The 12520-nt window shown below is 45.8% G+C and overlaps 1 protein-coding gene across 3 annotated transcripts in view; it reads right to left on the bottom strand.

Annotated features, from left to right (window-relative positions):
- HDGFL2 (HDGF like 2) overlaps nt 1-12520 on the bottom strand; it is an 85507-nt gene that overhangs the window by 5364 nt on the left and 67623 nt on the right. For 2 of the 3 annotated variants that reach the window (XM_033956254.1, XM_033956253.1), the window contains exon 15: nt 2199-2328. In XM_033956254.1, coding sequence (XP_033812145.1) covers nt 2199-2328 — 130 coding nt within the window. Of the gene's footprint in view, nt 1-1016; nt 1128-2198; nt 2329-12520 lie in introns of all 3 variants that reach the window. The other variant, XR_004540430.1, reaches the window with a different exon arrangement.

A 12520-nucleotide genomic window follows, 5' to 3' on the forward strand; every position in this document is an offset into this window, starting at 1 on the left:
TCTTTTAACAGTGGTGAGTTGTTTCTTCAGCTGCGGTAATACCGGGTGCATTTTTTGCTCCATCATCTTACTATACAGCACTACCTAACACACCTAGTTCTCTGAAACACTGGCTGTCCGCTTACATAGCCTTGACATCAACTATTATATGTTTTGGGTCAGCTTCAACTGTTGTCTGTATAGCTCTACTTATCACAACTACATAGTAACATAGTAAATGATGGCAGAAAAAGACTTGTGCGGCCCATCCAGTCTGCCCAACAAGGCAAACTCATAAGGTATGAAGTGATACTACATATGCATACTTGATCTTGATTTGTCCTCCCCTTTTTCAGGGCACAGACCTTAGAAGTCTGCCTGTTACTGGCCTATCTGTTCAGCAATAATCAGGGCAGACTTTAGAAGTCTGTCTGGCACTGCTATCATCTAATCACTGCTAAGCTTGTTTGGTTCCATGCCTTTCATACAGAATTCCCTAACTGCTTTTATGATGCTAGCTCAGCAGCCTTCTCTAGGACTCTGGCAATAGTTGTTGGCTGCATAGCTGTGGCAGCTTCGCCTGATTGAAGCTGAAAGAAAACATTGTGGCTCTCGATGGTACCTCCTTCAGTGGCACCTTGTGTCTATTCTGCTGCAGCTTTCTTAACAAGTACGCTTCCTTTGGACACTTGTTTGGTATCTTTCCAATCTTTCCTTTTGTGCAGACCTCCTCTTTTGGAGGTGTCTCAGGCTTGGTAGTTTAGCATGGCTTCTCATTGAGTCATAAGCCCTCGCCTTTTCATGTGTACATTGTCCATGAGCTACAGCCTTGCTGGTTATTCTGGGCCTATCGTCCTTTTTTCTGCTTTCCCCCTTTATCTCATCACTTCATCCATTGGTTTGTGCCTTGTGGATGTATAACATATTCAATGACATTAATTTCTGCTCTAGTCATTAGCCATCTTCATTGCTCTACATGATGGTTTTATTAAATACCTTTAGTGTTTCCATAATAGAGTAGGCTTACTCTTAGTTACCTTTGGAACGATCATTCACTGATGCTGCAGTTCGCTCCTTCTCCGTTTTTTTTCTTTGTCCCATCCTAATTGAGGCACTGTTTTGCCCCATCCCATTCATTCTGGACTGGTCTGGCATAGAAGTAATGGAAGGGAAAATTATGTTTTTTACCCGATAATTTTCTCTCTTTTAGCCATATTAGTGTTTTCTTCCTACAGGTAATAACTTCTGCTTTTCCTTTCCTTCACATGGATGCCTCGCATCTCCTGACTCGGTGAAATACCTGTGTGTCAGTTGAGTATCAGCCTCATTCTAAAATGTTAACAATATAGCCTTAGTTGGCTTTAGTCTTTTCCAATTGTCAGCTATAATTGTTATGAGCACCATTGCTTGGCTATTTGAAATACTGAACTTTCCTGGCTGCACAATACCCTTAAAGCTCTTGGGACTATTTTTTCTCTGTCTCCATCTGCTGGTAGATGGAAATAACCCATTCATTCCGGACTAGGCTGATATGATTAAAGAAAAGAAAATTATAACATATGAAATATAATTTTCCTATACATATATAAGTGTTCCTGAAAACATGCTACCCACTACACCTTTTCAACAGCAAGAAACTCTAAGGAGTCTAGGATGACTCATCGTGACCATTTCAGCTCGGCCAGTTTAGCGTGGCCGTTTCATCACTAAATCGGCCATGATGAATTGTCGTAAAATTACAATAGCTAGTCTCTTCTCCCCAAGTTGCCTACCACCATTCCCGCAGCCTTCCTTCTCCAGTGCCTCATCCCCTCAGTCACAACTTCTTCTTCTCTCAGGCATATTGCCTTCTAAACAGAAGATGTGTCTGGAATGCTGCAGGGCCTTGTTTGGAGGGGCAATGCTCCCCACACCCTCCACACTACAACCCCCACATCCCCCTAAACTACACCCGCTCCCCTCCTATGAGCAGATCCAGGCGTTCTCTCCAGGACAATTCAGTGCGGCTGCGATGAAACGTCCCACAATGATTCGTCCCATTCCGACTCTGAGATAGGTCTGGTTTTGTTGAGCTGAACTGGGGGAATCATTTCCAACACTCAGGATCCTCTCATTTCACCCCAACCCTTCAGAATGAATGTTTAATGAAAAATATCTGCATGCAGCTGTCTATTAACCCAGATTGGTATAACCCAAATATACAAGACTAAAATACTCACTCATTCTGTTTATCTTCAGTCGGCACCTCTCGCTTTACACTGCCCAAACTGTGGTCTTCTTCCCGGTCCTTGTCTTCGCCACTCTCGTTCTGCTGGGCTGCAGATTCACCATTCACTGGAGCAGAAACATCTATAAAGACAGAAATATGGTTTATACTGGTAGGTGGGCAGACAATGGAAGAATCATCACTTTTCCTCACTCCAGCAACAACAAGGCATGGAAAAAAAGAGAGAAAAATGTTATGTCCCATTTTTCTCCAAATCACTCCAGACCACTTCTCCTTCACTCCCATTCCACTCCCAAAGGAAGATACAGGATGAATCACCAACAGAAAGATAAGTCTCCTTCAAGATTATACTTCTGTACTATTCCTCCAGCTAGTAGGGAGGCTACTGCAGTTTCTGCCCTCTACCCTTCCAGGAATTAATGTCTCTCCTCTGAAACGCAGACAAAGCTGCAAGCTGAACCTAGAGGAAGGACCAGGCAGGGCCCCTATCCAGACCATTCTGCAAGAACTCCAAGATATGAGGCAAAGAAGCGCAAAGAGAAACTACACCACAAGTGGAACACCACTCCTCAAAGAGACATTAAATGCGCACATAAGTCCAATAGGAGAGATCCCAGCAAGAAAATGTCCCCACAGCTCGCTAACTATACCAGCCGAGCCACAGCCGCTGTCCTTCAATTCTCCCCAGCCCTAGAAAAATACTAGAACTCGAAGAAAAAACAAAATTTGCACGTGCAACACCTACAAGAACAACACAACAATAGACAGGGTGGGGTTCTATGCTGGTCTGCAGAGGCTAAAAGAAAATAAATTATCAGATAAGAACCTAATTTCTCCTTCTTTAGCAACTCTCCAGACCAGCATAGGCATCTTACAAGTGGGACGTACAAAAGCAGTCCCCGTCATGGGTGGGACCCCTGAAGGGCCACCACCAGAACACGCTTACCGAACACCGCATCCCGATAAGCCTGAATGTCCACACAGTAGTGTCTGACAAAGGAATGCAAGGAAGACCAAAAAGCAGCCTTACAAATATCCACTGGAGGCACTAGCGAAGTCTCAGCCCAAGAAGCCGCCTGACCCCTAGTGGAATGAGCCTTTAGAAATTCCAGAACAAGCTTTTTCTGAAGAAGGTAAAGTGGAAGCAATAGTCTCCTTGATCCAGCACGCCATGGAAGCGCCATCCCCCTTACGAGGACCCACTAAAAGGAGAAAGAGACAATCTGACTTTCTGAACTCCTGAGTTCTTTGGACATAAGAGTGAAGAACCTGAGAAACATCCAACTTGTGCAACTGATTCTGCTCTGCAGATCCATCCCAAGAACCCAACACCGGGAGGACCACTGACTGAGTGACATGAAAAGAAGAAACTACCTTAGGCAGAAAGGGAGAAACAGTCCACAAAATAGCCTGATCCCTAGAAAACTCCAGGAACAGAGACCTATAAGAGAAAGCCCGCAACTCAGAAACACATCTAGCAGAAGTAACTGCTATCAAAAAGACCACTTTAAGAGTAAGGTCCTTCAATGTGCAGGCCCCAAAGGCTCCAAGGGTAGGCGCACCAGCAAAGACAAGATCAGATTAAGATCCCAGGAAGGAAGAGACGGTCTAACGGGAGACTTGAACAACTTGGCTGCCTGCAAAAAATGAATATCAGGAATGGCAGTCAGACGCTGACCCCGTAATAACCCCCGAAAGGCTGACAAAGCTGCAAGCTGAACCCAAAGAGAAGACAAAGCCAGGCCCCTGTCCAGGCCATCCTGCAAGAACTCTAAGATGTTAGGCAGGGAAGTGCGAAAAGAGACCACTCCTCAAATGTACCCAAACCCACACATAAGCTCGAGAAGTGGAAAGTCTCCGGGACCCCAAAAGAGTACAGATGACCATCTAAATCTTATCCCTTCTTACCTAGGTGCTCCCTTTCAAGAGCCAAGCCATTAAGATAAAAGGGACCCGGATCGAACATGGGAATAGGACCCCGAGTCAGAAGGTCGAGTGAGAGAGGCAGAGGATCCATACCAGATGCCTCACCAGGTCCACTTACTACGGACGTCTGGGCCAATCCGGGGCCGCCAGAATCACAAGGCCCGGATGACGCACAATACGAAGAAGAACTTTGCCCACTAATGGTCGAGGGAACACGTACACCAGACTCTCCATTGACCATGGTTGGACCAGAGCATTCAAACCCTCAGCCTGACAGTCTCTGAGACGACAGAAGCGGGGTGTTTTGGCGTTGACACTCATGGCCATCAGGTCCATGAGGGGCTACCCCAAGCTTGCACTATCAACTAAAAAGCCACGTAACTTACTAGACACCACTCTCCTGGATCTAATACGTGACGACTTAGAAAGTCCGCTTGAACATTCTCCACTCCAGCTATGTGGGAGGTCGAGATATCCTGTAGATGAGACTCTGCCCAGACCATGAGCAGAGCCATTTCTTGCGCCACCAGAGTGCTCTTGGTGCCACCCTGACGACTAACATAGGCTACAGCTGTGGCATTGTCTGAAAGAACCCGAACTGACTTGCCCATCAAGAAGGATTGGAAGACTAACAGCGCCAGACGGATGGCTCTGGTTTCCAGAACATTGATCGACCAGATCGCCTCCTTTGTGGACCAGGTGCCCTGAGCTGAGTGACCGAGACACTGAGCTCCCCAACCAAGGAGACAGGCTTCCATGACCATCATCGTCCACTGTGGCTGATCCAGACTCACACCTTGGACTAGATGAGCGGTCTGGAGCCATCAACGAAGACTGCAGCGAGCCAAACCCTTCAGAGGAACAGGAAGATCCAGACTGTGCCTCTGGGGTGACGACCTCCGAAGAAAAGCATACTGAAGTGAACGCATGTGGGCCTGAGCCCACCTCACCACGTCGAGGGAATCTGCCATCGACCCCAAGACTTGGAGAAAATCCAGCGCCCGAGAACACCGGGACGGCATAAGCAGGCGAATTTGAGATTGCAATTTGCTTACCTGGGCTTCTGGGAGAAAGACCTTGCCTAAGGAGGTGTCGAAAAGAACTCCAAGGTGCTCCAGGTGCTGAGATGGGGGTCAACCAACTTTTGGAAAGGTTAACAACCCAGCCCAGCGACTGCAGAACTTCACCACCTAAGCTGTGACCCGAGTGCTCTCCTGCAACGGACTTCACTCGAACCAACCAGTCATCCAGGTAGGGATGAACTAGAACCCCCTCTTTGCACAATGCCGCCACGACTATCACCATAACTTTGGTGAACGTCCTCGGAGCTATGGCTAGACTGAAAGGAAGTGCACAGAACTAAAAGTGCTGATCCAAGATCGCAAAGCGAAGGAAATGCTGATGGGAGGTCCTGATTGGAACATGCAAGTAAGCCTCTGTCAAATCGAGAGTAGAGAGTTGCACGGGGACAGAAATCCCACCCGTCCCCGCCAAAGTCCCACCCGTCCCCGTGAGGACTCCCACCCGTCCCCGCGAGGAATTCCCTACGTCCCCGCCCGTCCCTGTGAGGAATCCCCTAAGTCCCCGCTCGTTAGTCCCTGTGAGGAATCCCCTACGTCCCCGCACATTAGTAGTATTGTTAAAACTACCTTCTATAGGTTGCGGAAAATTCGATCTATTTCTAAATTTCTTTGTCCCAAAGCACTTAATATTCTTATTCACTCTCTGGTGATGTCTAAAATCGATTATTGCAATTCATTATTTACAGGAATTGCTTTACAAGAAATTAAACGATTACAAATTATTCAAAATGCTTCTATCAAATTAATAACAAAATCTAAAAAATTTGATCATGTGACACCACTCCTTAAAAAGGCTCATTGGCTCCCAGTCATTCATAGAATTACGCATAAATTATGTACAATTATTTTTAAAACATTAGAAAATAAGACTCCAGCATTTTTATTTAGGTTACTTATCCCATATTCAGTTAAAAGAACCTTACGATCTAGTGAACGGAACCTTTTATCAATTCCCTCGCTAAAAATTATTAGTACAAGAAGACAATTTATCTTCTCATGTACAGCTCCCTAGATTTGGAATGCGCTTCCCATGTTTTTACAGGAGGAGAAGGTATTTGGGAAATTTAAAAGCGAATTAAAAACCTTTCTGTTTAAAGATGCATTTGCAACTTAATTAAATTTTATTATAAAATGTTATTTTAGTGAATTATTCTGCTTTTTTTTTATTTTTTTATTTTTCCAACTTCCTTTTGTATTTTCCCTGTATGTCCTTTCTTTACTATAAAAATGGATTTCATCCCCTTTTTCCTTTTGTTTATATTATAATTAATTAAGTGTATGTAATGTTTTTGTCTCCTTATGTATGTATATTTTATTGTACATCGCTTAGAAATCCGATTAAGCGATTGAACAAGCCAATTAATAAACTTGAAACTTAATTATGCTACTGAATTAAAGGCTCTGGTAGAAACCCATTTAAAAATAAGCAAAAAGACTTTATTAATTTGGAAATATTAATTGGGAAGAATACATACTTTGTAAACGGGTTTCTACCAGAGCCTCTAATGTTTATATATTTTTATCAACACAACTAATATACTACTTTATCCTGAAGCAAAAAAAAAAGAATTTTTTTCCTACCTTTGTTGCCTGGTTTCTGCTTTCTTCATGTTCTCACTCAATTCCTTCCATCCACTGTCTCTCTTCTCTCTGTGTCTTCCATTTGCTCTGTTACTGTGCCTCTTCCTTTCTCCCCCCTCCCAAATTGATCTGGCACCCATCTTCTTTCCTCCGCTCCCCCCATAGTCTGGCATCTCTGTCTTCTTCCCTGCCAGCGTCTTCTCCCCACTCTCTCTTCCCCATTTCCTTTCAGCGTCCTTCTCCCCCCTCTGTCTTCCCCATATCCTTTCAGTGTCCTTCTCCCCCCGTCTTCCCCATGTCTTTTCAGCGTCCTTCTCCCCCCCTCTGTCTTCCCCATGTCCTTTCAGTGTCCTCCCCCCTGTCTTCCCCATGTCCTTTCAGCGTCCTTCTTCCCCACCCCTCCTGTCTTCCCCATGTGCTTTCAGCGTCCTTCTCCCCCTCTGTCTTCCCCATGTGCTTTCAGTGTCCTCCCCCCCTGTCTTCCCCATGTCCTTTCAGCGTCCTTCTTCCCCACCCCTCCTGTCTTCCCCATGTGCTTTCAGCGTCCTTCTCCCCCTCTGTCTTCCCCATGTACTTTCAGCGGCCTTCTCCCCCCTCAGTTTTACCCATTTCTCTTAAGCGTCTTTTCTTCTCCACTCCACCTTTCCTCCCTTTCTCCCTCCCTGCCCCTTACCTTTGTGGCGCTTCCCCACCCGATCGACAACAGAACAGGCCTGGTCGGGCAAATCTCCCTATCCTGTAGCCTCGAATCTAAATTACCTTCTTACAGCAGCTGGAGTAGTGAAGCTGCTGTAAGAAGGTAATTTAGATTCGTGGCTACAGGGCAGGGAGGTTTGTCGGCCGGGCCTGTTGTCGGTCGATCGGGGGACCTGACCGGCTGTGCACATTCCCCGGGGCGGACCGCCCCCCCCCCCTCTTTCGTACGCACGCCATTGCCTTCTCCCTACCTGCCCTGCCGCACACAGCCGACCGGAAGTCTTCCTGATGTCAGCGCTGACGTCGGAGGAAGGGAGGGCTTTGCTTAAGCCCTCCCTCCGACGTCAGCGCTGACATCGGGAAGACTTCCGTTTGGCTGTGTGCTGCGACAGGGCAGGTAAGGAGGAGGAGACTATCCTTGCGGCTCGAGTGCACTGCGATCCAACCCCGCAGGAACCCCGCAACCCTAGGGGGCATCCCCACGGGATCCCCGTGACCCTAGGGGGCGTCCTCACGGGATCCCCGTGACCCAAAGGGGGAACCCGCGGGTCCCGCGGGATTCCCGTCATCCCCGTTCCCGTGCAGCTCTCTAATCGAGAGTCAGAAACTCCCCTGGCTAAACTGCCAGAATCACCGACCTCAGTGTCTCCATGCGAAAAGAAGGAACCATGAGAGCCCTGTTGACCCCCTTCAAATCTAAGATGGGTTGATAAGTCCCCTCTTTTTTGGGTACCACAAAGTAAATTGAGTACTTGTCGGAGAAACACTCCTGAGGAGGAATTAGAACAATCTTTGAAGGGTCTGACGAAAAGCCTGTTTCTTCCACGGTGCCTGACAAGGCGAAGCTAGAAAAAGATCTGGCAGGGAGTGAGCAAACTCCAGGGCATAACCGTCCCGAATCACTTCCAAGATCCACTGATCGGACATGATTTCTGCCTATCGTGGACAAAAATCGCAAGGCCGGGCACCCACCGGAATCAGAAGGAGCGCCAGCAAGTAGTCATTGGGCAGGATGGGGCGTAGTAGCAGCAAAGGGATTCCCAGCTCCTCGATGGGCCCCCCAAAAGGACTGCATGCACTGAAAGAAACGACCCCTGGAAAACCCAGAAAAGAAGGAAGCAGCTCCACACCCAGGGCGATATCTGCGGAACTCCCACAAATGTCCCTGAGCAGTGCCATTCCTAACAGCCAGGCGAGCACGGTCTTCAGGCAGGCGGGGCACTTTAGAGTCTGTCAGAATCTGAACAAACTTATCCAAAGACCTCCTAAAGGGAAATTTAGTAAGTTTAGTCTTGGACGCCACATCCACCGACCAAGCACAAAGCCACAAGGTGTGACGAGCAATCACCGCAAAAGCCATAGACTTCTCCTGTGAAGTGCTCATTGCTCCATATGCGACCTAACTAAAGAAAAGTGCCGGTTAGTTGAAAAATACAGTAAAATACATTAAATTTAAAGGGAAAGGAACTCTTCAGACCGGCACTTCCTCAGGATTTTTTTTTTTTTTTTAACACAGAACAGACTCCACTGGCTCTCAAAGCAGTATGCCTTGCTTGAATTATGGGAAAGGCTTACTGCTGAGGCACCTCTAAAAAAAAATGTTGGGGAGATGGAGGGACCCAGCATGAGACCCGCCGGGCTTGACACCACCGATGTCGGACGGACTCTGAAACAGGGCCCACCCAAGCTCAGTCCAGCACAAAAAAAAACGGGGACTAGGAGTCCTAAACAAAATCCAACAGCCCTACAGAAGGGAGATGGGTACAACTCACTCACACCTGCTGGAGACTGAGAGAAGACTGAGGGAATGAGAGGAAGTAACCTATTAAGTACAATTCCAAAGTTTTGCTCTGTCTCCACATGCTGGCCATGATGAGTTATAACTCGCTTGTAAGATGCCTATGCTGGTCTGGAGAGTTGCTAAAGAAGTCTATATTAATAACCAAGTTTGCAACTCCTCTCAACTGCCTGTTATCCATATGTATAGACCCATACTTTAACCATATGCATGTATAAACAACCAAAGCTTTTCCTCTGCTACTGCTTCCTATCCTGCATAGGTCATGATGAATTACCTATGCATCATCTTTCTTTCCCCCCCCCCCTCTGAGAGACAAAAAATCAGACTGGATTCTCTTGGGCTCCGCAGCATCCATGCACTTGTGTTTTGTACCTTCATTTCAGGAACCCCTGCAGTTACCCAGCCCTAGAGGACTCAGAAAAGGCTGAGTCCAAGACTCCTGCCTGTCTCTCGCATGCCCCATGGTATGAAGTACACAGATGCTCCTCTGCTGACCATCCAGCACAAAACTGGCAGAACAGGCTAAGTAATTTGTGCCAAAAATGGCCCATGGGGGCACTACAGTTCAAAAAATTCAGGGAAAGGGGATTTGGAGGGGGACCCTAGTTCTGTCCACAGAAACCTAAAAATAACTTTTTCTGAACCCCCCCTCCTCCCTGTTTTTCTCCATAGGGAATAAAGAGCTGTACTCACTGTACTTTGCTGGTGCCTACCTGTTGTCAGCTTTGCTTCAGCCTGACTGAGTGGAGAAGACTTTCTGCCTCAAAACCTTGTTGGAATAAATCCACAACTGGAGATCTTCGGGCTGCCAGTCGGACAGCCCCAACTTAGGACTCCACCCTCACCCTACTGATCCTCGCAGCACGATGAGGGTTGGCTCCCTGAAACTCAACGAGATTCACACAGGGGCCGCACAACCTGCACTCAAGCCTCTAATAAATTAGGTGAGCTGGTTCTCAAGGGAATGAACCCGAGCCTCGAAGAAGCCCAAAGCAGTCTGGCTCATCAGGTACACCTGAGGGTTTCCCTACAAGCTGCAGCCCACCCTTGTGGAGTCTGGGTCCTCTCCCAGACCGAATAGCCCCAAATATGGGGTCCTTTTGGCACCAAAGCCTAATGAAATGGAATAAAAATACCCGAAAATCATAAAAACTAAACAGAGCAGACCAGAACATACCTCAGTTTGCTTGCAAAAGGAAAAACTGAAAAGGGCACTATACTCCATTGGTGAAAGAGGAGGAGCTTAAAAATATGAATGACATCCTTCTGCAACAGTTCACAAGCATGGATTGATACCTAAAGTACAGACTCCTGTGTTTATGTAACAGAATTCCTACTATTGGTTTTAAAAGTATTTTCCTGTTACTTCAAGTGTTCCTTAAGTCTTTGTAATTTTTCATGGAGTAAAAAAAAAATCAATTCACTTGTAGCCGTTCTATACCATTCAGGATTTTGTAGACTTCAATCATATCTCCTCTCAGCCATCTTTTCAAAGCTGAAAAGCTCTTACCTCTAGTTTTTCCTCACATAAATAGGAGTTCTATTCCCGCTATCATCTTGTTCGCTCTTCTTTGAACCTTTTCTAATTCCGTTATATCATTTTTGTGATATGGCGACCAGAATTGAACACAATGCTTAAGGTGAGGTCACACTATGTAGTGATAAAGAGGCATTATAGCATTCTTAGTCTTATTTACTATCCCTTTTCTAATAATTAATAACATCTTGTTTGCTTTTCTGAGCCGCCACCGCACGTTGGGAGAAAGGTTTCAGTGTATTGTCTACGATGACACCTAGATCTCTCTCTTGGGTACTTAACCTAGCATCTGGTAATTATGATTTTGGTTATTGTTCCCAACCTGCATCACTTTTCAATTGTCCACATTAAATTTCATCTGCCATTTGGATGACCAGTCTTCGTTTCCTAGGTCTGCCTGCAATTTTTCACAGTCTTCATGCGTTTTAACAACTTTAAACAGTTTAGTGTCATCTACAATTGTAATCACTTCCCTCATTGTTCCAATTTCCAGATCATTTATAAATATGTTGGAAAAGTCTACCACTATATCTATAACAGACCACAACCTACTGCCATTTCAGGAAAATATTAAAGACATATCTGCTCTCTTTGTCATTCTCATGATTGCCATCCAAATGTAGATCCAGAATTAGAGAATGACACGGGGACAAATTTTTCCCCTTCCCACAAGTTTTGTTGCTGTCCCTGTCCTATTCCTATAAGCTCAGCCTTAACCTCACAAACTTCAAACACTTATGATTTTAAAGTGTTTGAGGCTTGTGCAGATGAGAATAGAGCTTGCAGGAATGGGGCATGGGGCAGGAAATATTTGGCCCCATGTCATTCTCTATCCAGAATTGCTCTGGAACTTCTGAAAAATCTTATCGTAAGCTGCAATGAATCCTTGTAGATATTTTGCAGGATTTAAGAAATTATATGTTATATTAAATCTGAATCAAAAAAACGAGGGTAATCAAATTATCAAAGGTGATATGTAATATATGCACTATCATTGATCACCTAAAAATATTTTATAAGTCTCAAAATATGTTCAATTCATAAAGGAGAAATTAGGTTCTTACCTGCTAATTTACTTTCTTTTAGCTTCTCCAGACCAGTAGAGGTTAACTTTACGAATGGGTATATATCTAATCATGACCAGCAGGTGGAGACTGAAAACAAAACTTTGGGACAGTATATCCTAGCCCCTCCTCTCTATTTCCCTCAGTCTGCCGAATAGCCAAGCAGAACCAAGAACTGGACAAAAAACAGAGAGAAAACACAATACTCCGAAAGGAGTAACAAATAACATACCCAAAAATGCTGTTGGAAAATGCAGAGGAGAAATTCCCGAAGGAAGAATGTCCCCACAGCTCGCCAGCTAAGCCAGCCGAGCCACAGCCGCTGTTCTTCAATTCTCCCCGGCCCTAGAAAAATACTAGAACCCGCAGCAAAAACCAAAAACTGCCCGCGCAACAGCCCCAACAACAACAACAACAGACAGGGTGGGGACCTCTACTGGTCTGGAGAAGCTAAAAGAAAGTAAATTAGCAGGTAAGAACCTAATTTCTCCTTCTTTAGCACTCTCCAGACCAGTAGAGGTTAACTTTACGAATGGGACGTACCAAAGCAGTCCCTCTCACGGGCGGGACCCCCGAAGGGCCGATACCAGTACACGCTCACCGAACACCGCGTCCCGACACGCCTGC

This window comes from Geotrypetes seraphini, chromosome 8 (assembly GCF_902459505.1).
Source record: "Geotrypetes seraphini chromosome 8, aGeoSer1.1, whole genome shotgun sequence".
Lineage (NCBI taxonomy): Eukaryota > Metazoa > Chordata > Amphibia > Gymnophiona > Dermophiidae > Geotrypetes > Geotrypetes seraphini.